This window comes from Mobula hypostoma, chromosome 3, assembly GCF_963921235.1.
Source record: "Mobula hypostoma chromosome 3, sMobHyp1.1, whole genome shotgun sequence".
In the NCBI taxonomy this organism is placed as follows: domain Eukaryota; kingdom Metazoa; phylum Chordata; class Chondrichthyes; order Myliobatiformes; family Myliobatidae; genus Mobula; species Mobula hypostoma.
Window position 1 is genome coordinate 170,734,572 of NC_086099.1, and position 26,465 is coordinate 170,761,036.

General features: G+C 40.2%; 1 protein-coding gene across 1 annotated transcript in view; it reads left to right on the forward strand.

Annotated features, from left to right (window-relative positions):
• The window catches only part of dnah5l (dynein, axonemal, heavy chain 5 like), a 296,635-nt gene that overhangs the window by 229,849 nt on the left and 40,321 nt on the right, over positions 1–26,465 (forward strand). Inside the window, exons 70-73 of the mRNA XM_063042366.1 lie at positions 7,171–7,292; positions 9,420–9,767; positions 10,671–10,859; positions 22,165–22,297. Coding sequence (XP_062898436.1) covers positions 7,171–7,292; positions 9,420–9,767; positions 10,671–10,859; positions 22,165–22,297 — 792 coding nt within the window. The remainder of the gene's footprint in view (positions 1–7,170; positions 7,293–9,419; positions 9,768–10,670; positions 10,860–22,164; positions 22,298–26,465) is intronic.

Consider the following 26,465-nt stretch of genomic DNA (forward strand, 5'->3'; position numbering starts at 1 on the left):
AATGACTTGGATGAGGGAATTAAATGCAGCATCTCCAAGTTTGCGGATGACACGAAGCTGGGCGGAAGTGTTAGCTGTGGGGAGGATGCTAAGAGGATGCAGGGTGACTTGGATAGGTTAGGTGAGTAGGCAAATTCATGGCAGATGTAATTTAATGTGGATAAATGTGAGGTTATCCACTTTGGTGGCAAGAACAGGAAAACAGATTATTATCTGAATGGTGGCCAATTAGGAAAAGGGGAGGTGCAACGAGGGTTCAGTGCTGGGACCGCTGCTGTTTACAATATATATTAATGATTTAGATGAGGGAATTAAAAGTAACATTAGCAAATTTGTCGATGACACAAAGCTGGGTGGCAGTGTGAAATGTGAGGAGGATGTAATGAGAATGCAGGGTGACTTGGATAGGCTGGGTGGGTGGGCAGATGCATGGCAAATACAGTTTAATGTGGATAAATGTGAGGTTATCCACTTTGGTGGTAAGAACAGGAAGGCAGATTATTATCTAAATGGAGTCAAGTTAGCAAAAGGAGAAGTACAACGAGATCTAGGTGTTCTTGTACATCAGTCACTGAAAGCAAGCATGCAAGTACAGCAGGCAGTGAAGAAAGCTAATGGCATGCTGGCCTTCATAACAAAGGGAATTGAGTATAAGAGCAAAGAGGTCCTTCTGCAGCTGTACAGGGCCCTGGTGAGACCACACCTGGAGTACTGTGTGCCGTTTTGGTCTCCAAATCTGAGGAAGGACATTCTTGCTATTGAGGGAGTGCAGTGTAGGTTCACAATGTTAATTGCCGGGATGGCGGGACTGTCATATGTTGAAAGATTGGAGCGACTGGGCTTGTATACTCTGGAATTTAGAAGGCTGAGAGGGGATCTTATTGAAACATATAAGATTATTAAGGGATTGGACACGCTGGAAGCAGGAAGCATGTTCCCGCTGATGGGTGAGTCCAGAACCAGAGGCCACAGTTTAAGAATTAGGGGTAGGCCATTTAGAACGGAGTTGAGGAAAGACTTTTTCACCCAGAGAGTGGTGGGTATATGGAATGCTCTGCCCCAGAAGGCTGTGGAGGCCAAGTCTCTGGATGCTTTCAAGAAAGAGATGGATAGAGCTCTTAAAGATAGTGGAATCAAAGGTTATGGGGATAACGCAGGAACTGGATACTGATTGTAGATGATCAGCCATGATCACAGTGAATGACGGTGCTGGCTCGAAGGGCCGAATGACCTACTCCTGCACCTATTGTCTATTGACCTGGGTGTCATTGTACACCAGTCATTGAAAGTGGGCATGCAGGTACAGCAGGCGGTGAAAAAGGCCAATGATATGCTGGCATTTATAGTGAGAGGATTCGAGTACAGGAGCAGGGAGGTACTACTGCAGTTGTACAAGGCCTTGGGGAGACCACACCTGGAGTATTGTGTGCAGTTTTGGTCCCCTAATCTGAGGAAAGACATCCTTGCCATAGAGGGAGTACAAAGAAGGTTCACCAGATTGATTCCTGGGATGGCAGGACTTTCATATGAAGAAAGACTGGATGAACTAGGCTTGTACTTGTTGGAATTTAGAAGATTGAGGGGGGATCTGATTGAAACGTATAAAATCCTAAAGGGATTGGACAGGCTAGATGCAGGAAGATTGTTCCCGATGTTGGGGAAGTCCAGAACGAGGGGTCACAGTTTGAGGATAAAGGGGAAGCCTTTTAGGACCGAGATGAGGAAAAACTTCTTCACAGAGAGTGGTGAATCTGTGGAATTCTCTGCCACAGGAAACGGTTGAGGCCAGTTCATTGGCTATATTTAAGAGGGAGTTAGATATGGCCCTTGTGGCTAAAGAGATCAGGGGGTATGGAGAAAAGGCAGGTACGGGGTTCTGAGTTGGATGATCAGCCATGATCGTACTGAATGGTGGTGCAGGTTCGAAGGGCTGAATAGCCTACTCCTGCACCTATTTTCTATGTTTCTATGTTTCCTCATCTCATGAAGCTTGTCTGATAGACCAGGCACTTTCCAAACCTTTTGGAGTGGCTTCCCAACAGTTTTCTGCTAAAAGATTCACATGAAAGGCCTGATCAAACCCCTGTGACAGTACTGTCATCTTCTCCAGATCTGACAATAAGTCCTCTCGAGTAACAGGCCATGCCTCAGGGCTCCCTTCCCTGCCTCACTGAGAAAGCTAGAAAATAAAAGGAAGATGTGCTAGGTAGTCTCTCAGAATTATTAGACCTATACTCTTGTTAGCAGACTTGCCTTACTGCTGCAATGGGACCACATACAGTATGCTGCAGCCTGCATCTTCTTACAAATATATACTTCTGAATAGGCATAACCCCAGCTGTTGACTGTGTTCAAGAGGCAAGCTTATGCTTAAGACAATGACTTAGAATTGGCAGACATGGTCGGGCACATTGACAAAAACCAAGATTTATCAAGGAAATCAAGGCTGACTATTCTCTCAAGGTTAATGGGCACCTCCCCAGCCTACTCTGCCTCTGTGAGACCCATCGCAGATATGCCGACTGGTTTTCAGAGCCCCTGTGCTCTATCTGGTACGGGCATATGTATTATTTCAAACCTCCTTTACATTCCTGCACTGAGCTGTCCATACTCCGTCTCCAGTTGCAGGGTGAGGCCCAACGCAAACAAGAACAACTCCTCATATTCTTCCAGGGTAGACTGTAGCCCAATGATATGAACATTGGACCTTACAACTTCAGCTATCTCTTACTTCCTGTGTTCTCCTTCCAATCTATCTCTGTTTCTCCCAGTTTTGTTCCTTTTCCCTATGCACATCCTCCAGCTCTCATCATCGATTTTGACCCCCTTCTGCTTCCATCCACATGTTTTACCTTATCACCTTCTTTACATTATCATGTACCCCGTGACGGGGATAAAGAACCAGCAGAGATGGAAAACACTTTGGAGTCTAGTATTGCTCTTAACTAATAATATTTAATAGTAACTGCAATACAGTAATATAAATGCAGATAAATCAAACAGGTTAGCAATGATTATATATAAGTAAGTATATCAGTAAGTGTGGAAACATATATGAAAAACCAAACTTCTTCAAGTCTAGGAGTAAAAAGATACACTCTTACGATGATGAGTAAAGTTCAATTCAGTTCAGTTCATGGTATTGAGTTGAGTAGTGATGGAGAGAGAGAGAGGGAGAGATTTGAGTCCTCTATTGAGCTGACCCCGTCGATCTTCCCGTTGTCCTCCGAAATCCTTTAGAAGTCACCAACTGTGACCACAACAAAGGACCAGTTTTCTGTGGTGGAGCTGTCAACCCAGGCAAGGGTGGACACATGGAGAACTCCCCACCAGTCAATCCCTTTTCTCACTGCAAGAGCGACTGATCGAACTGCCTGATCGATCTTCCAAAAACCCACTTTTTTTGTGGGCACAACAAAGCTCATTCAGTGTCCAGAACATGTGCCTGAGGTCTATATCATCTGACCTATTTATCTCACCCTACTGAGTACCAACTGTCACTCAAACAACTCCTCCTTCCTTTGTCTGTGTAAGAAATTCACTAGCAGGCAAATGTCCTTGGAAGTATAAACACGCTGCCGAAAAATCCTAACATTGATTGTCCATCTAATAATGCTGCCCGTGGTCACCATAGTGACTTACAAGCTGTTCGGTCTCTCCAACTCAGCAGAAATCCAAAAGTTACTCCCGGTGCCTTAAAGTGACAGTCCAAAAGTTAGTTTTCGTCTCTCTCACTTTTTCTTTCTCTCTCTCTTTTCAAAAGCACAGTTCATAGGGGTAATTCAGGACCCCGTCACAACATATTGGATCCCAGAATTGGCTGTCTTTGTGTTTCTGTTTATCATCCTCCACTAGCTACAGTATCTCCACCTGTACCCTCTCCTCTCCCTTTTATCTACCCTTTTTATTTCCCCTTATTTGCTTCCATATAATCCCCACTGACTCATGTCTCATCCCTCCACCTCTCCTCTATATACTGGCAATCTTCCATCCCTACTTTTAGTCCATTTACAGGGACTTAACCAAAAACATCCATAACTCCTTTCACATACAGATGTTGCTCGACCCGCTAAATTTCTCCAGCAATTTATTTTTGCTCTAGATTGCAGCATCTGCAGTCTCACGTCTCGATCTTCAGCAGTTGCTTCCTTTGGATACTTAATTTAACAATTCTGACCATCTCTCCTATCTGTGTCTCTCATCAATTTACACACTTCTATCAGGTCACCCCTGAATCTCCAAAGCTCCAGAAAAAACAACTCAAGTTAGTTATTCAGATTATATTATTAGATTAGATTAGATTATGAGGACACTCAGTCCTTGTTTATTGTTATTTAGAAATGCATGCATTAAAAATGATACAATATTCCCCCAGAATGATATCACAAGAAACACAGGACAAACCAAGACTAAAACTGACAAAGCCACATAATTATAACATATAGTTACAACAGTGCAGAGCAGTACCATAATTTGATAAAGAGCAGACCATGGGCATGGTAAAAAAAAAGTCTGAAAGTCCCGATAGCCTCATCATCTGACGCAGGCGGTAGAAGGGAGAAGCTCTCCCTGCCATGAACCTCCAAGCACCACAAACTTGCCGATGCAACACCATTGGAAGCACCCAACCACAGCGGCTCTTAGTCCATCTGAAAACTTCAACTCTCCAACCAGCCCCTCTGACACAGCCTCTCCAAGCAGCATCCTCTGCCAAGCGCTTCGACCCGTCCTGGCTGCCGATCAACAAGCAAAGCCAAGAACTCGGGGCCTTCCCCTCCGGAGATTCTGGACCACACAGTAGCAGCAGCAGCGAAGCAGGCATTTCAGAAGTTTCACCAGATGTTCCTCCATGCTCTCATATCCGTCTCCATCAAATCAGGGTTGTGCACAACACCCTACTTGACAAATAACAGGCATAATCACTGAGTGGCCGCTGTGAGCTGCATCGTGTCGCCATCTTCTCCTCCCTCAATTTTTAAATGTATTTAAATCAATTTCCTACATTTCCATCCAAATCATTAGGATCTGTGAGACCCCAGGAAAGGTCCCAGCACTGATTTTTGTGGAACACCACTAGTTACAGATTTCCAGTCAGAAAAAAAAACATCCCTCCACTACAACTCTGTCTTCTATAAATAAGCATAGTTTGGAACCAATTTGTTAACCCACTATAAATTCCATGTGACTTCATCTTCTGGAGCATCCAACCGTGAAGGACCTTGTCTGGTATCAGTGATGGTGTGAATGTCCAACAGGTTTACATTGGATTTTTGATATAGGAAAGAAGTACTGTGCTATAGACTTGCAATGTTGTTATGCAAAAAAAACTTTGACTCTGCTGGGATATCCACTTACTATATAAAGTACCCTTCAATAATGCGTGACCAATGGATCATTGCTTTCAACTGTTAATGTATTAATTTAATGTCCTACTTACATACGTGTGAAAGCTCCATTAATTGAAAGTGGTCGGAAATGAACCTCTTTGTTAATCAGTGCAGTTCCCATTGGTAAAGACACTTGTACCAATGAATGAAGTTTTTCTAAGGTGCAATGAAATCATACCGGACAGATTTTGGCTTTTTTTCCTCCTGTTATGGGGCTTATCTTCCCCTTCACCCAACAAGTCCTGCACTCTCTCCTCCAGAAGAATCAATGTCCTATATTGAGATGATCCTCCTCTAGTCTGAAGTGCCAGGCAATTGTTCTGGATGATCTTCGTTTATAATAGAGAACAATTGTCGATTATTTGGATAATGGAATTGATGGCTTTGGGGCCAGGTTTGTGGACAACATGAAGATAGATCATGGAGCAGGTAGAACTGAGAAAACATGGAGTCTATAGAAAGACTTAGACAGATTAGAAGAATAGGCAAAGAAGTGGCAGATGGAATGTAGTGCAGGGAATTCTATGGTCATGCACTCTGGTGGAAGGAATAAAGGTGTAGACTATTTTCTAAATGGGGACAAAATTCAGAAATCAGAAATGAAAAGGGACTTGGAAGTTCTCATGCTGGATTCCCTAAAGATTAACTTGTAGGTTGAGTCGGTGGTAAGGAAGGCAAATATTCATTTCGAGAAAGCTAGAATATAAAAACAAGGATGGAATGCTGTGGCTTCATAAGGCATTGGTCAGACCGCACTAGGAGTATTGTGTGCAATTTGGGCCCCTTATCCAAGAAGGGATGTCCTGGGATTGGAGACGGTCCAAAGGAGGCTCATGAGAATGCTCCAGAGAATGAAAGGGTTAAGATATGGGGATCTCATTGAAACCTGTCGAATATTGAAAGGCATCGATTGAGTGGATGTGGAGAGGATACTTCCTATTGTAGAAGAATCTAGGACCAGAAGGCACAGTTTCACAATGGAAGGATGTCCCTTTAAAACAGAGAAGAGTAATTTCTTCAGCAAGAGAGTGGTAAATCTGTGGAATTCATTGCAACAGACAGCTGCGGAGGCCAAGCCATTGGGTATGTTTAAAGTGGAGGCTGATAGTAGGGGTGGCAAAGGTTATGGGAAGACGGCCAGAGAATGGGGTTGATAAGTCAGCCATGATGAAATGGCGGAACAGACTTGATGGGCCAAGTGGCCTAATTCTGCTCCTATGACTTATGGCCTATTATATATATTTTTTCAGCAGAAGTACAGACAGTTTATTCAAAGGACCATATTAAGGCCTTTATCTATGTGTATATCCTCGTACAACTGGCGTTCTATCGCGGGGGGGGTGGTATCTTGTACTCTCAGTCGCTTCACGCCACAGAAACTGGTATAAGCACCGGCCTGGTGGGCTACAAGGCTCGGGACAGACCTTAACTTTTTTTTAACTATGTGTATATAAAGGCACATTTCATGATATACATTTATTTTCAAACTTAGATTTCAGAGAAAGCAAATATAAGAGAATCATTGATCTAGTTAGTACTCATGTCATTAACAAATTTTGGTCATTATTGTTATAATTTGTATTTTATACACAAAACTGAAACAATTTAGAAATAATTGTCTGAAATTTACTTTCTTTGAAGGTCCCAAATCAAAAGAATAATTTAATTAATTTCTTTACAAAAATGACTTTGGATGCAGATAACAAACCTGGTATATTCTTTGAATGACTAAAGATAGGCTTACAAAAACGGATTCACTCTCTCTGTTTCTCTAAATGTGTAGGTGTGAAAGCTGGACTGAAGCGTACCTACTGCAGTATTAGTCAGGAACAGCTGGATGTCAGCAATATGCCGCAGTGGAAACCCTTATTATACGCTGTAGCCTTCCTCCATACTACTGTCCAGGTACTTCCCTCTTTTCGTTAATTTATGGCAAATTTCTAACTGTAAGGCACAATATGAGGGGTGATTGATAAGTTTGTGGCCTAAAGTAGAAGGCGTCAATTTGAGAAAACCTAGTACATTTATTTTTCAACATAGTCTCCTCCTACATTTACACTTAGTCCAGCGGATCCCTTCTTTGTAGAAGTCCAGCGGATCCCTTCTTTGTAGAAGTCAGCGTCTTGAACCTCCAGAAAGTGGTCCCACAGCAGGGTGATTGATAAGTTCATGGCCTAAGGTAGAAGGAGATGAGTTATTAACTTCAAACTTTCTGTATAATCATTCAAAGAGTTGAACTGCATGTGCATGTAATGAGAGCTGTATAACCCATCTCCTTCTACCTTAGGCCACGAACTTATCAATCACCCCCTACTGTGGACCACTTACTGGAAGTCCAAGACGTCGACTTCTACAAAGGAAGGATCCATATGCTCCATGACTGCTGGAAGTGTGTAAATGTAGGAGGGAACTATGTTGAAAAATAAATGTGCTAGGTTTTCTAAAATTGACTCCTTCTACCTTAGGCCATGAACTTATCAATCACCCATATTAAATATTTTAAAAGTCATTAAAATTCTGCCATATTATGGTCATTCATTGCTAAAGATCACGTGTGACTGCAGCTACCATTCTCTTCTCAGCATCTACAACAAAATTAATGAATAATTCAATTGTCCATAGGGTGTAAATGCCTTTATAATTTGCGAATAATAGTTCTTTGCTATTAGCAACAGTAAAATCAAACTGCCTCTCATTTTATTTTACTTTGCCAAATCTTTCCAGAATTGTTATTTTTTTGTCTCACACGGTGAACAAAAACTGTTCCTGTGTTCTTGAACTCACATATTGTTTCGTTAGTAGAAGTGCTGGATTACAAAATTAATTGGAAAGGCACTTGGGGTCTTAGTGGTCAACATTGCCAAGTGTCTGCCTGCCCTATCAATGATATCTAACAATTGACAAGGAAACTGAGTAATGGTAGGAGGATGCATTACAGCTGATACAATTTCTGAAAGAGAACCATAGAAAGGGAAAACATATATGTATTAGAAGGTGCAAGAGTTTTCAAGGAAAAGGATACAGCCATAGAATCATTGACTGTATAGCACAGAAATAGGCCTTTCTGCCCAACTCATTCATGCTGACCATGATGTCTAACTAAGTTAATCTCATTTTCTTACCTTAGGCCTGTATCCCTTGGCTTCTTTCATTGCAAGTATCTGTCCAAACACATTTTTAACATTGCAAAATGAGAACTTTAATTATTGCCTTTATATACTGGAGAATTAACTCTTCATTAACAATTATCAACTTGTTGACAAGATACTTCCATACATTTTAAATTTCTAATTTCATCAATTTACTGAACATAATTGGAGGCTAAATGTGAAATGTTTTGTGAAGCACACAGCTGAGAATGAAACAATTCTGACATTTATCTGAACATTAGCCCATGTACTTTGTAATTTCATATTTGGTTGCAAAGACTGTTCATCAGTTTCCACCTTTCATGAATCAGCAATGTAGCATTATTTGTACTGAAACATCCTGCAGGATAAAACAATGCATTTCATGAATTGCTAGATTATGGAGTGACCCAATCGGTGCCCGGTTTCAACAGTTGTAAATGCATTTGAATGATAGGCACAAAGTCTACCAAGCTTTGGCATTGTATTTGTTTATTTTATATAATTCAATACACCTAATTGAAATACTGTCACTGAAAGAACTGTTAGAAGGGCTGTTATGTAAAATGAGAAGGATGATATGTATAATAGTCCTAAATTGCTCCTGAAGGCCTTGTATGTCCTGTCAGGCAGACGTAAAGATGATATGGCTTATTTTGGAGTAGATCAAAAGAATACTTGCTCATCAGTATTTATCCTTAATTTGAAGTCATTAATATGTATTATCCGAGCATAATTAGCATACTGCTGCCCAAAATATTTTATCACCCCAACACAGGTTCATATTATTACAATGACTATATAAAAAAAAATCCAAATTTGCACAATAGAGCTTTGAAGTTCCAGGAAAGATTATATGCAATTTTTAAATATTCTATATTCCTTTTCCCAATGAACCTTCCAGGAAAGACGTAAGTTTGGACCTCTTGGATGGAACATTCCATATGAATTTAATCAGGCGGATTTTACTGCCAGTGTACAATTTGTACAAAATCACCTGGATGACATGGATGTTAAACGCGGTGTGAACTGGAACTGCTTGCGTTACATGCTGGGGGAAGTACAGTATGGAGGACGTGTAACAGATGATCTGGACAAGCGACTACTCAACACATTTGCTAATGTCTGGTTTGGGGAAAGCATGTTCACAGATAAATTCTGCTTCTACAAAGGCTATGTCATTCCATACGGCAAGACAATTCAAGATATTCTGCAGTACATTGACAGTCTGCCACTGGTTGATAGTCCTGAGGTATTTAAGAACTTATTTGTCAAGATCATATCATCGTGTACAGCATTTTGAATATTTGTGTACTTTCTCTTAATTCTATGAGTGAACCGGCCACTTATCCACTTTTTATGCAAGTATTTGTTCAAGGCATCAAAAACAGTATTACAGGATACAATAAACATGGATAAATGAGAAACATGATTGGTTAATAACCTAACAAATGGAAAAGTAATAAGATAATATTGTAGAGTTGAGGTAGTAACTACTGGTTAGATCTTTTTTGTAACTGCATGGCTTCTAAAAAGGGCAGTATTGCTGATATCAGGGCTGCTGTTTAATTTGTCCTTTGGAGAAACATTCATTCACAAAGAAGTGGGGGGAGGGAGCCAAGCAAGGTAATTACAAAAGCAAAGTATCTGTATGCTGGAAATCTGAAATAAAAACAAGACATTTTGTAAATACTCAGTGGATACAGAAGCATCCACTGTATCCTGTGGTGAGAGAAACAAATTTAATGTTTCAGGCCAACACACTCAAAATGCTGGAGGAGATCAGCAGGCCAGGCAGCATCTATGGAAAAGAGTACAGTCTACGTTTCGGGCTGAGACCCTTCAGCAGGACCCTTTTCCATAGATGCCGTCTGGCCTGCTGAGTTCCTCCAGCATTTTGTGTGTGCTGTTTGGATTTCCAGCATCTGCAGATTTTTTCTTTGTCTGCGATATTTACATTTTTTGTCTTATTGCATATGCATGCTTCAACAAGTATGTGTAAATCATTGTAATAGGGAAAAATGTTACTTTTTTAGAACTGAAAATTGTATACCACTCACTACAAAATTCCCATTTTTAACATTAATGGGAAACTTGAAATCTACTTTACCACTTAATGTAACAAAAAAGCATTTATAATATTTTATCCTTTTAGGTATTTGGACTTCATTCAAATGCAGATATAACTTATCAGACTAACATGGCAAATGAGACTCTGAATACAATAGTCAACATCCAACCAAAGGACAGTGGTGGTGGTGGAGGAGAGACTAGAGAAAGCACCGTACAACGGCTTGCAAATGAAATGCTGGAAAAGCTGCCACCAGACTATATCCCACATGAGGTAAAATATGAATCACTTCTGATTTTCAGCTTTTCTTTTGAGAAGAAATAACATCATAAAATGTCTTTTGGTGAACTAATTGCTGTTGTATTGATATCATTTTGAAATTAATAGTCAATTCCTGTGCAAATGTGAAAAGACATTCCGTCTGACATAATCATAGAATTGAACAGCAAAGGAAAAGGCCCTATGGCCCATGCTTGCCAAGATGTATATCCAAGCTAGTCCCATTTCCCAGCATTTGACACATGTCCCTCTAAATACTAATCATCCATATATCTGTCCATATACTTCTTAAATGTATCTAATCTAATCTGAATCACTTCCTCTATCAGCTGCTTCCATATATCTACCACCTGCTGGGTAAAAAAAAAATTCCCTCAGATTCATTTTAAACCTTTCACCTCTAACCTTAAAACTACATGCTGTAGTTCTTGATTATCCAACCTTGACAATAAGGCTGCTCACCCTATCTATGCCCCACATGATTTAATAAACTTCTATGAGATCACTCCCCAATCTCCTAAACTCCTGCCTATCTAACCTCTCCCTAGAAATCAGTCCGTCAATCCCTGCTAACATCCTTGTAGATCTATTTTGCATTCTTTCCAGTTAAATTACATCTTTCCTATAACAGGGTGACCAAAATTAACAGAGTAATCCAAGTGTGACCTCATTAATGTCTCGTACAATTGTAAAATAACCACCTAGCTTCTATATTCAGTGTGCTGACTGATAAAAGTCAACATGCAAAAGCATCCTTCCTTGCCCTATCTACCAGTGGCTCATCTTTCCTTTTCTTCACCTTCTGAAGCCCATCACCCCTACTGGGGCATAGACCGTCGACGGTAGCTCGCCAGAATCATTTGTCCTGTGTCAGCCTTTCAAGTTTTCCCAGGCGTAACCCATCTCCTTGGTGTACCCTTCCTCTCCCAGCGATGAAGTCTTTGTAGCTTTGGTTGATGTTTCTGTAGCACTGGGTCTTTTACGGGATGGGGTTGCTAGCCCTATGCCCAACCCTCCTTCGGTCACAGCTGGGTTTGGGACTGTCCATGGCGGGATTATGTCTCCATTTTAAGGAAACTGTATACCTGTATTTTGAGGCCCTTCTGTTCTGCAACAGTACCCAAAGCCCTTACATTCAATGTCGCTTGATTCATCCTTCTAAAATATAACACTTTGCACTTATCAGAATTAAATTCCATTTGCCACTCGTCACCTAAGTTGTTATATACAGTAGATGACAAATAAGTGGGCCCAGCACCAACCATTGGGGCAGACCACTATACACAGATGTCTGAGAAACATTCTTTCAGCATCCTATTCTGTCCGATAAATGTTATACCCAGATTACTAACTCTCCCTGGGTGCCATGTGATCTATAGTACTGTGCAAATGTCTTAGGCACATATACATAGCCAGGTTTTTGCAGAGTACTGTAGTAATTTTATGTATTGGACTGTACAGCTGTCACACAAAAAAAAAACAAATTTTATGACACACAATACTGTGTAAAAGTCTTAGACACGTAAAAAAATTCTATAAAGCAAACATGCTTTCAAAAATAATGAAAAGTTTTTAAATAACAAAAAGGTTAATATAAAGAGCAGTAAACAGAGAAAAACTAAATCAAATCGATATTTAGTGTGACCACCCTTTGCCTTTAAGACTGCATCAATTCTCTTAGATACACTATTGTGCAGTTTTATAAGAAAATAGGTTACTCCAATCACCTTGGAGAACTTGCCACAGTTCTTCTGCAGGAATCCCAGACAGCCTTGAGATGTTGAGGTCAGGGATCCATGGAGGCCATACCATCTGTTGCAGAACTCCTTGTTCTTCTTTTAACTAAAGATATTTCTTTATGACCTTGGCTGTGTGTTCGGGGTCATTGTCCTGCTGCAGAATGAAGTTGCAACTGATCAGATGCCTCTCGGGTGCTATTGTGTGACGGATGAGAACTTGCTTCTACTTCTCAGCATTGAAGATTCCATTAAACCTGACCAGATCACCCAATTCCAGTCGCAGGAGTGCAACCCCAAACCTACAGGAAACCTTCACCATGCTTCACGGTTAGCTGTATGAAGCTCTCTCCAGCTCTTCTACGGTCAAACTGCCTGCTGTTTGAGCCAAAAATTTCAAATTTTGTCTTGTCAGTCCAAAGCACTTGCTGCCATTGTTCAACAACTCAGTCCTTGTGTGTTCTGTGCATAGGTAAGTCTCTTGACTTTGTTTCCACTTTGGAGGAATGGCTATTTGGCAGCAACTCTTCCATGAAGACCACTTCTGACAGGACCTCTGCGGACTGTAGAGAGGCGAACTTAGGTAGTAGTTTCTGTGAGTTCAGAGCTGATAGTAGTGCTGGGCTTCTGATTTAGAAGGGATGTCAACTTGATGTGTCTCCCATCTGCTGTACTCAGTTTCTGTGGCAGATGACTGCATTTCTGGTCCTCAATCTTGCCCATTTCTTAATGCTTCTTCAGAAGAGCTTGGACAACACACCTTGAAACTCCTGTCTGCAGCAAAATTTCTGCTAGGGAGAGACACTTTGTGTCTTGTTGCTATACTCATTCTTGCCATGATGTAAGAATCAATAATTTGAAGGTTAAACTGTCACATCTGCCACACCATCACCTTTTAGTTGGGTTTTCCTTTCTCCAGTTTGATTCCTTTTACACCCATTTCTGTGTCAGTTAATCAGTTTAGTTCATTCAACTCATTATGTCATTGATCATTAGCATCCTGTTTGTTATATTTGTTTAATTGTACACTGGGCTGTATACCTACAAAGTAATCAAGTTTTTATTTGAAAAGTGCTTTATTAGTTAATATAAGCAACATACATCAAAGTTGCTGGTGAACGCAGCAGGCCAAGCAGCATCTATAGGAAGAGGCGCAGTCGACGTTTCAGACCGAGACCCTTCGTCAGGATGAAGGGTCTCGGCCTGAAACGTCGACTGCGCCTCTTCCTATAGATGCTGCTTGGCCTGCTGCGTTCACCAGCAACTTTGATGTATGTTGCTTGAATTTCCAGCATCTGCAGAAATCCTGTTATTAGTTAATATATCACTTTTTTAAGAAAATACAAAAAATTCTCTGCAACATTTAACATTTTGGAAAATGAATGTTTAGCAATCTAAAATTTGCTCTTTTCTACTGACTCACTAATACAGAAGATAAAAACTAAACATCTAAAACAAAATTTACATAAAAATGCAGGATGCCTAAGACTTTTGCACAGTACTGTGATAATAAACCTGATTCTGATATAAGACCATAAGGTATAGGACCAGAATTAGGCCATTTGGCCAAAATAGTTGATCTATTTTCCTCACTGCTCCAGTCCCTTGCCTTTTCCCCATATCCCTTTATACCCTGACTAATCAAGAATCTATCAACCCCTGCTTAAAATATACCAAATGATTTGGCTTCCAAAGCCACATGTCACAACAAATTCGATAGATTCACCACTCTGGCTGAAGAAGTCCCACCTCATCTCCATCCTAAATGGATGTCACTCTATTCTGAGGCTGTGTCCTCATGTCTTAGATTTCCCCACCATAGGAGGCATATTCTCCACATCCACTTCTGTTGAAGCCCTTCAACAGTCAATAGGTTTCAATGAGATCCCCATTCACACAGGCCCAGAGCCATCAAGTGCTCCTCATATGAAAAGCCTTTCAATCCCCAAATCATTTTTCTGACCCTTCTTTGAACACGCTCCACTGTAAGCATATTCTTTCTTAGATAAAATGCCCAAAACTGCTCACAATACTCCAAGTGAAACCTTACCAGTGCTTTATAAACCCTCAACAATACATCCTTACTTTTATATTCTAGTCCTTTCGAAATGAATGCTAACATTGCACTTGCCTTCCTCACTACCAGCTCAACCTGAAATTAACATTTAGGGAATCCTGCAGTAGGATTCAGATTTTTGAATTTTCTCTCCATTTAGACAACAGTCTAAGCTTTTATTTCTTCTACCAAAGGGCATGACTATACACTTCCCGACACTATTCCATTTGCCACTGGTGTTGGTATCTAATGTGGACTGAGAGTTGGAAGGGGACAGGGAGATAGAATGAATCATGATTGGGAAAAAGGAAAAGGAAAGAGGAATGGCACAAAACACTGGAGAGACATTCTGTAATGATCAATAAACTAATTGTTTGGAATCAAATGATCTTGCCTGGTGTCTCAGGGCTGGGTGTGTCTGCACCCACAGCACCTCCGCACCACCCGCGGCACTCCTCCACTACCACGTCCTACATCCTTCATGCAGTGCTCTTCCCTCGCCATTCCCAATATCCTTTGCTCCCCTCAGATTTACAGACTGGCTTTCTGCCAGTACTGTGCAAAAGTCTTAGGCACCCTAGCTATATACAATCAAAGGTGGTGATGAATCAGCATATAGGCGGGTGATTGAAAACCTGGCTGAGTGGTGCTACAGCAACAACCTCTCACTCAATGTCAGTATGACCAAGGAGCTGATTATCAACTTCAAAAGGAGAAAAGCAGAAGGCCTTGAACCAGAAGTTTGCGAAGATTGGCATGTCATCTCAAAATTTGCCAAACTGCTATAGATGTGTAATTGAGAGTATATTGACTGGCTGCATCACAGTCTGGTATGGAAACACCGATGCCCTTGAATGGAAAATCCTCCAAAGATTAGTGGATACAGCCCAGTTCATCAGGGATAAAGCCCACCCCACCATGAGTATATCCACATGGAGCACTGTCACAGGAAAGCATATCTATCATCAGAAACCTCCACCAACTAGGCCATGCTCTCTTCTTGCTGCTGCCATCAGAAAGGAGGTATTGAAGCCTCAGAACCCATGCCACTAGGTTTAGGGATAGTTATTACCCCTCAGCCATCAGGCTCCTGATCCAGTGGGAATAACTTCACTGAACTGTTCCTACAACTTGTAGATTCACTTTCAGGGACTCTTCTTCTCATGTTCTCGATATATATTGCAGATTCATATAACATTATTATTTTGCTTTTTTTTGTATCTTTGTATTTACTGAGTATGCCCACATGAAAATGAATCTCAATGTTGCATATGATGTCATATATCTACCTTGATAATAAATTTATTTTGAACTTTGAAATTTATCATATCATCAGAAAACACAATCAAGAATGAACAATGTGTCCATGCACAAAGCCATGTTCACTATCCCTAATTATTACCTGTCTTTCCAAATGTAAGTCTATCTTATTCCTCAGAATGTTTCCCAGTAAATTATCTACTAGTCTATAATTACGTGGTCTATCTTTGTTGCCCTTCTTAAATAAAGGCACAAAATTTGCTCTCCTCCAGTCTACTTGCCAGAGGATAGGTATGTTACAAATATTTCAGTGAGGTCTCCCACAATTTCTTCTCTAGCTCCCCATGGTGTTTTTGGATATACGTCATTCAGACTTGGAGATTTGTCTAACTTTGTACACCTTAAGACGTGCATAAGCTCTTCTACCGTAACATGGACAGTTCACAGAACATCTCAATTAACTTTGCCACGTTCACAGGTCTTCACATCTTTCTTCATGGTAAAAACAGAAGGGAAATACACATTTAGAAAGTGTTCAGCTCCTGCAGCTCCACGCATAAATCTATGCTGTTGGTCTTTGAGGCACCCTGCTCTCTCTCTAGGCACTCTTTTTCCATTAATATCCTTAAAAAATCTTTTAGGATTCTCTTTAATTTTCTCAGTTAGAGCCATCTCATCCCCTCTTTTCACATTCATAGTTTTCCTTTTCAGAGTACTCTGGAATCCTTTATGCACATATCTCCAGAGATTCATTTGAATCTGGAAGCCTCTTTCTGACCTTAGCTTCCTTCTTTTACTTGGCCAATGTTACAACAACCTTTGTTATCTAAAGTTCCCAATTCCTTTGCTTTTTACTGTAACAGAACATGTACTTCTTGATCTCCTACTATCTCACTTTTGAAAACTCCCCACTTGCTGCAGGGCCCTTTGCCCGCAAACAACATAGCTCAACCAGCCTCGGCATTCTTCTGTCTAATGTTGTCAAATGTTGCCTTTCCCTGGTTCAGATTCCCTTTGCATAACTACTTTGAAAACTAATAGAATTATGGTCACTGGTTCCAAAAGTGGCTGTGCTGCCATGACCTTGGTCTCTTACCCTTTCTTTTATCCAAAGGGTAGAGCAAGGTTTGCACCTCCCTAGTGGGGTCTTCTAAATACAGCCTGAAGAAACTTCCCTGAACACACTGAATAAATTCTATTCCATCTCGGCCTTTAACACTACAGCATTCTCATTCAATGTTAGGAAAATTAAAATCTCCTATGAAGACCTATGAAATCTCCTATGACGTTGTATTATTCTTACAACTCTCCCTAATTTCCCTGCACTTTCGGTGCTCTAATTCCTGAGAATTATTTTGAAGAACTGTAGTACAACTCCAACAAGGTGATCTTCCTCTTCTATTTCTCAGTTCCAGCCTTAAAGCCTCACCATTTAATTCTTCAGTAATATCACCTCCAGCCACTGCTGTGATGTTCTCTTTTATTAAATAAACCAAGTTCACCTCTGTCCCTGTATCCCAGAATATTTTCTTTCTCAATGTATGAACCAAGCCATTCTTTATCAATAGATGACTGGGCTCCTTCATTGAGAAGGAAATTCTTAATCTTTATACTAAGTATTTTAAACTGATCTACATAGAGTTATACAGCTTGGAAAACAATCCTTCAGAACAATACTTCCATGCCAACCAAGGAGTCAACCTGAGCTATTGGCATTTGACTGTATTTGGTCCATATCCCTTTAGACTTTTCCTCTCCAAGTACTCATACAAATGTATTTTCAATGTTGTAATTGTTGCTGCCGTTATCAACTGCTCTGACTTTGTCCCGCTCCCATTAGGGAGCAGGCAAAGTAGCATCCACACCAGGAACATCAGACTTAGAAACAGATACTTTCTGCATGCAGCAAGTCTGACCAACACCACTGCCCACTAACCCACCCCTCCACATGTCCCCACCACCAGAACATACTCATTTCCTGTCAGTCACCTTACGTACGGACATTCCTGTGCCTAGCATCACTTTATGGACATACAGTCAATCTATGTATATAACATCTTATATTTATTTTTGTGGTTACATACCCCATAATGGGTTAAAGTACCAGCAGAAATGGAAAATACCTTTAGTCTGGTATTGCTTTTAAATAATGCTATTTTATTTAGTAACTGCGCAATACAGTAATAAATAACCAGATAAATCAATTAACCCTAACCCTAAATCTAAATTTAGCAAAATTTATGCATATATAAGTGTGGAAATATTTCTAACCCAAACTTCTTCAAGCTTAGGTGGTAATTGGATACAGTCTGACAGTGGAATGTAAGATAGTTCAGTTCAATGCTCAGGTTAATTAATGAGAGATATTTGTAATCCAAAGGCGAATGTTGCGAGAAGGCAATTATGTCGATATTCCACAGATTCCACGACAGCAATACAAAATAACAATAGTAGTAGGTTTTATCTCTGAAGTTGTTCCACTCCACACACAAAATATCACCGACAGTGATCTTCAACGAATATGCTTTCAACATGAGTGGCACCACATCCGAATTCAGCTACGGGACATCCCAAAGTGGTGGCCACAGGATACTCCAACAGAATCCACGTATGGATTATCACCAACAGTAGCCTATCACTAAGGTACCGTCTTCAAGTGGTAAAACTACCAACCCAGCAAGGATTATCACACACAGGTAGTTTCCACACAAGGTTATCCCAAACACACAACTGTGATAGCCACTTATCCAGTTCCACGACATACGAAATAACTCCAACGGTGATTTGTCACGGGGTGCCTTTCTTCAGTGAACTACCACACCTAAATAAGGGTAACACACAAGTGGTATTCACATAGGTACTCCCCTCACCAGAGAACCCACTCCTGTGGATTAACTAAGTGACAGTCACACCTTTGTATTCAAATGGAACGCAAACTCACCCTCACGGGCTACTTAGAGAGACAGTCTCTTTGTCACTAGTTTTCTTCTGTTTCAAACCTATCTCTCCTCGCTTCTCTTCCTGCAAACTTGTTCTAGTTGCAGAAAACTTGTGAGAGTCATTTATCAATACTCAGGATTGATCTCAACTCACCCCTTTTGGGCTACTGAGAGTTTAAACCGGGACCTCACTCACTGGTGTCTTTCATTGATCGAATCCATCTTAACTCTGAGCAAGTCTGTAACTGTCCTTGTAAAAAGTAAACACGCTGCAGAGAAACCATAACATGAGCTGAAAGGCAGACTTCGCCCCTCTCTCTCTCAGCAAAACTCCAAAAGTTAGTCTCAGTTCGCTCTTGTGCCTTAAAGTGACAGTCCACAGCAAAAAGGAACCCTAGGGGTGCATAACATTGTTATCATTGTGTTCTATATTATATTGTATTATTTGTGCTTCATTGGATCCAGAGTAGCCATTATTTTGTTCTTCTTTACACTTCTGTTCTGAAAATGATATTTAAACAAATTTGAACCATTATCCATTACCTTTTGTGTGAAAAGCTTGTCTCTGACAAGCTTAAATCTTTTTCCTTTCATTTAAACCTAAGCCTTCCAGTTTTAATCTCCCCTACCCTAGGAAAAAGACAGACAATCCATTTTTCTATGACCCTTGTGATTTTATTGAACTCTTTAAAATCACCCCTCATTTTCCTTTGTCCAGGAGAAACAGTCCCAACCTACCCAGTCTCCCCTCATAACTCAAGCCCTTTGTTCTTGGCACCATCTTTTTGAATCTTTTATGTACTCTCTCAAATTTAATTGCAATCTTCCTATGGTACAGTAACCACAATTATATATGACGTTCCAAGTATGGTCTCACTAATATCTTGCACAAATCTACAAGATATATACAGGAATATATGTTCATATGATTTTTTTTTCTTTTTAGTAGGTTGAACTTGTCATCTTGTCCACTTATCATGGATTAATTTTGAAGGGAGATCTGTATTTATTTAGTTACCAAATCTAATACAGTACTACGATCTGGACATCTTTCAGTAACATCCTAACAAAAACTGAAAATCCTCATTTTCATCTTGGCATGGCCTAACCATAGCAGAGTATTTTAGTGTCTTTAGATTTAATAAGGTTGGATTCTGCTTCAATAAAATGAGTGATAAATATGTTTCTGACAGAAGTCCTTGGGGAACTCAGCAGTCGATATCCTTTCCTGATCCAACTTTAATATAGCTTCCATAATTCATGGCTACCTTTCTTCACCAAATTTTAAACCATTCACTGCTTTAAGATGAGCTGCATTTTATATGAAACTTCAGTGAGGGCATAATGGAAATTAAACATATAGTGCTGAGAAATTAATTTGCAGGTGGTAGCATTAAACAATTGCTATAGTTTTTGTGTATATACAGTTCACTTAATGGTAATGAGCAATTATGAATTTCTAAGCATTTATATTTTAGAGTATTCTTAACAAGAACATCAATAATAATAATGTACTCACTAATTTGGAACAGAAATAGGCCACTCAGCCCATTAAGTTAATCTTTCATTTATTAAAACCATGGGTAGCTTTGATTGTGTTGGTTTTGCAACAGAGAAATACTTATGTGATTTAAACTTGTAAACTTGTAGCATGTATGAACAAAATTATGTAGGGATAGCTTTTTGTATTCATTGAATTATTGAGGTTCCACAACTTTTCAGAAGCTTGTGTGGTTATTTTTTCTCATGCTAATCCACAATTGAATAGATTTATAAAATTCAGTTTCATAATTTATAATTACAGATACTGAAGTATTAGCCTAGTTCAGTACCCTAATCACTACCACAAACACTTTGCAATGATATTTATGTTTCTCCTTTAATCAGATATGGTAATTTTACTTGGATTGTTCCTATTTAGAAGCAAGAAGAATAATTTGTCCTCGTGTTTGTTTCTGAATTCATGGAAGAAAATAATATTAAAACTCGATGTCTGTTTTGTTTTATATTTCTGCCCCATTAACACTCGATTGTGACAGATAAGAAATGTGAATTAGTCAAACTGATCAAAGAATTGGAAATGTACAGCAGAAGTTTCTGATTAATATAAGTGATTTGGACTCGGATGTTGAGGATACATTCTCATAAATCTGAAAAAAGAATGTTTAGAAAATAACGAGGATTATTACATTTTTCAACAAGACATTGGAAGGTTAGCAGAGTTGCATAAAATGGAAGATGCATTTTACTATGAAAAAGTATGATGAATAAGAATGAGAATGGCCTAAGGTTAAACTAGAGATTGGAAAGACTAAAACAGAGTATGAAATAGCCTGCTGCATATAATAACTGAACTGAGCTCTCAAGGGATATGTGTCGGATCAGAGCTATGGAAATTACATATTTGTACAGTCTGGATAATGCAGATTGTATTTGGGTATGTTTGTTTTTGACGGTTCAACTGTATTTCTTAAAGAATTTTTAACATAGTAAATATTTTCAGTGTTATTTCATTGCAACACATTTTCTAAGCATTTGCTTGTTAGAGAAAAGGTTACATGTGAACTCAAATGCTTAGTAAAACTTTGTGTTATCAGATTTCTTATCCATATTATTTGCACAATTGCTGCAGTACAACCTCTATATTAAGCAAATGTCTGACAGTGAGTGGAATAATGTGTCCAATTATTTCCTACGGTAGCAAGCCAGCTAACCCAGAATGGGTTTAAAGCATCACTTTCATTGCAGCTCGTTGTGAATTACTGGTTTACTTGGTACTGATCAATGCCAACATGTTCATTGTTGAAAATATTAAAATATGTTAGCAGTAAAAACAGGAAAATTTTGAAAACACTAATCAGGTCAGACAGCACCTGGGTAAGAATAATAGATTTAATGTTTCAGATTTGTCAGATTCTTGATTTTTTATTATGTTTGCAGTAATAGTGGTTACTTCTGCTGAAGTGAAATTTTACTCAGAAGTCGTGAGTGATGTCTGTAAAAGCAGTTGTTGAGCCATAGACTTTTGATATTAATAGATAATAATGCAGTGAGTATTTGCCATTATACTGAATAAAATTTATGTCACTTTTCCGGATTGACATTTTCATCATGTTTAACATATGGAAGGAATTAACGGACAATTACTTGTGTTGATATTGGATTATTTTTTGGCAAATTATTTCACAGAATGTTTGTTTTCACATCCAAAGCTATTTGAATTTTAGTAAAAGTAGATCATATGCACCTTTCTATGTTATATATCACAGGGTGATGTAAAATAACATTATTTACACCATAATATGCAGGTGAAAGCTCGACTGCAGAAAATGGGGGCAATCCAACCAATGAACATTTTCTTACGTCAGGAAATTGATCGAATGCAACGCATTCTTTCACGAGTTTGGAGTACACTGACAGACCTGAAATTGGCCATAGATGGTAAGATTTAATTTTCATTATCAAGGCAAGAAATCATAAAAAACTTGTTACAATATTGAACTTGTATAGAAACCAATGTTTATGTCTTTTTATTCTTTGAACTGTTTCTTAATTATACAGTAACTCTCAGCCTGTGGCTTATATCATCTTTATTGTCAGACTAAAGGTCCTATTCTTCTGAAGGAGACAATATAGTGCTCTTATGAATGCATTGCAATAGGAAAAACAATGACTTTGTGCCTATGATATCATTCTTAAAATAATGACAATTAAATATGTGATGAATATTGAAAACAATTTCTGTCGATATTTTCATCATATTGTTTGTTGTGTTTATTTGACTACTTTATACTTTACTTTATTGTCACCAAATAATTGATACTAGAGCATACAATCATCACAGTGATATTTGATTCTGTGCTTCGTGCTCCCTGGAGTATAAATCGATAGTAAATATTAAAAATTTAAATTATAAATCATAAATAGAAAAGGGAAAGAAAGGTAGTGCAAAAAAAAAACAGAGAGGCAGGTCTGGATATTTGGAGGGTACGGCCCAGATCCAGGTCAGGATCCGTTCAGCAGTCTTATCACAGTTGGAAAGAAGCTGTTCCCAAATCTGGCCGTACGAGTCTTCAAGCTCCTGAACCTTCTCTCAGAGGGAAGAGAGACGAAAAGTGTGTTGGCTAGGTGGGTCATCCCTTGATTATCCTGGCAGCACTGCTCCAACAGCGTGATGTGCAAAGTGATTCCAAGGACAGAAGATTGGTTTGTGTGATGTGCTGGGCTGTGTTCACGATCTTCTGCAGCTTCTTCCGGTCTTGGACAGGACAACTTCCATACCAGGTTGTGATACACCCTAGAAGAATGCTTTCTACGGTGCATCTATAAAAATTAGTGAGGGTTTTAGGGGACAGGCCAAATTTCTTTAGCTTTCTCAGGAAGTAAAGGTGCTGGTGAGCCTTCTTGGCAGTGGACTCTGCTTGGTTGGACCAAGTCGGGTCATTTGTGATATTAATAGAACATAGAATAGTACAGCACAGTACAGGTCCTTCGGCCCCCAATGTTATGCCGACCCTCAAACCCTGCCTCCCATATAACCCCCCACCTTAAATTCCTCTATATACCTGTCTAGTAGTCTCTTAAATTTCACTAGTGTATCTGCCTCCACCACTGACTCAGGCAGTGCATTCCATGCACCAACCACTCTCTGAGTAAAAAACCTTCCTCTAACATCCCACTTGAACTTCCCACCCCTTACCTTAAAGCCATGTCTTTTTGTATTGAGCAGTGGTGCCCTGGGGAAGAGGCACTGGCTATCCACTCTATCTATTCCTCTTATTATCTTGTACACCTCTATCATATCTCCTCTCATCCTCCTTTTCTCCAAAGAGTAAAGCCCTAGCTCCCTTAATCTCTGATCATAATGCATACTTTCTAAACCAGGCAACATCCTGGTAAATCTCCTCTGTACCCTTTCCAATGCTTCCACATCCTTCCTATAGTGAGGTGACCAGAACTGGACACAGTACTCCAAGTATGGCCTAACCAGAGTTTTATAGAGCTGCATCATTACATCGCGACTCTTAAACCCTATCCCTCGACTTATGAAAGCTAACACCCCATAAGCTTTCTTAACTACCCTATCCACCTCTGAGGCAACTTTCAGGGATCTGTGGACATGTACCCCGAGATCCCTCTGCTCCTCCACACTACCAAGTATCCTGCCATTTACTTTGTACTCTGCCTTGGAGTTTGTCCTTCCAACATGTACCACTTCACACTTCTCTGGGTTGAACTCCATCTGCCACTTCTCAGCCCACTTCTGCATCCTATCAATGTCTCTCTGCAATCTTTGACAATCCTCTACCCCTATCTACAACACCACCAATCTTTGTATCGTCTGCAAACTTGCCAACCCACCCTTCTACCCCCACATCAAGGTCATTAATAAAAATCACGAAAAGTAGAGGTCCCAGAACAGATCCTTGTGGGACATCACTAGTCACAATCCTCCAATCTGAATGTACTCCCTCCACCACCACCCTCTGCCTTCTGTAGGCAAGCCAATTCTGAATCCACCTGGCCAAACTTCCCTGGATCCCATGCCTCCTAACTTTCTGAATAAGCCTACCATGTGGAACCTTGTCAAGTGCCTTACTAAAATCCATATAGATCACATCCACTGCACTACCCTCATCTATATGCCTGGTCACCTCCTCAAAGAACTCTATCAGGCTTGTTAGACACGATCTGCCCTTCACAAAGCCATGCTGACTGTCCCTGATCAGACCATGATTCTCTAAATGCCTATAGATCCTATCTCTAAGAATCTTTTCCAACAGCTTTCCCACCACAGACGTAAGACTCACTGGTCTATAATTACCCGGACTATCCCTACTACCTTTTTTGAACAAAGGGACTACATTCGCCTCCCTCCAATCCTCCGGTACCATTCCCGTGGACAACGAGGACATAAAGATCCTAGCCAGAGGCTCAGCAATCTCTTCTCTCGCCTCGTGGAGCAGCCTGGGGAATATCCTGTCAGGCCCCGGGGACTTATCTGTCCTAATGTATTTTAACAAATCCAACACCTCCTCTCCCTTAATATCAACATTCTCTAGAACATCAACCTCACTCATATTGTCCTCACCATCATCAAGTTCCCTCTCATTGGTGAATACCGAAGAGAAGTATTCATTGAGGACCTCGCTCACTTCCACAGCCTCCAGGCACATCTTCCCACCTTTATTTCTAATCGGTCCTTCCTTCACTCCTGTCATCCTTTTTCTCTTCACATAATTGAAGAATGCCTTGGGGTTTTCCTTTACCCTACTTGCCAAGGCCTTCTCATGCCCCCTTCTTGCTCTTCTCAGCCCCTTCTTAAGCTCCTTTCTTGCTTCTCTGTATTCCTCAATAGACCCATCTGATCCTTGCTTCCTAAACCTCATGTATGCTGCCTTCTTACACCTGACTAGATTTTCCACCTCACTTGTCACCCATGGTTCCTTCACCCTACCATTCTTTATCTTCCTTACCGGGACAAGTTTATCCCTAACATCCCGCAAGAGATCTCTAAACATCGACCACACGTTCGTAGTACATTTCCCTGCAAAAACATCATCGCAATTCACACCCGCAAGTTCTAGCCTTATAACCTCATAATTTGCCTTTCCCCAATTAAAAATTTTGCTGTCCTCTCTGATTCTATCCTTTTCCATGTTAATACTAAAGGTCAGGGAGCGGTGGTCACTGTCCCCCAGATGCTCACCCACTGAGAGATCTGTGACCTGACCCAGTTCATTACCTAGTACTAGATCTAGTATGGCATTCCCCCTGGTCGGCCTGTCCACATACTGTGACAGGAATCTGTCCTGGACACACTTAACAAACTCTGCCCCATCTAAACCCTTGGAACTAATCAGGTGCCAATCAATATTAGGGAAGTTAAAGTCACCCATGATAACAACCCTGTTATTTTTGCACTTTTCCAAAATCTGCCTCCCAATCTGCTCCTCTGTATCTCTGCTGCTACCAGGGGGCCTATAGAATACCCCCAATAGAGTAACTGCTCCCTTCCTGTTCCTGACTTCCACCCATATTGACTCAAAAGAGGATCCTGCTACATTACCCACCCTTTCTGTAGCTGTAATAGTATCCCTGAACAGTAATGCCACCCCTCCTCCCCTTTTTCTGCCCTCCCTATCCCTTTTAAAGCACTGAAATCCAGAAATATTGAGAATCCATTCCTGTCCTGGTGCCAGCCAAGTCTCTGTAATGGCCACTACATCATAATTCCATGTATGTATCCAAGCTCTCAGTTCATCACCTTTGTTCCTGATGCTTCTTGCATTGAGGTACACACATTTCAGCCCTTCTACCTTACTGTCTTTACACCATTTATTCTGCTTCTCTTTCCTCAAAGCCTCTCTATATGTTAGATCTGGCTTTACTCCATGCACTTCTTTCACTGCTCTATCGCTCTGGGTCCCATCCCCCTCGCAAATTAGTTTAAACCTTCCCGAACCATGCTAGCAAACCTACCTGCAAGGATATTGCTCCCCCTCGAGTTCAGGTGCAACCCATCCAATCTGTACAGGTCCCACCTTCCCCAGAAGAGATCCCAATGATCTAAAAATCTAAAACCCTGCTCCCTGCACCAACTCCTCAG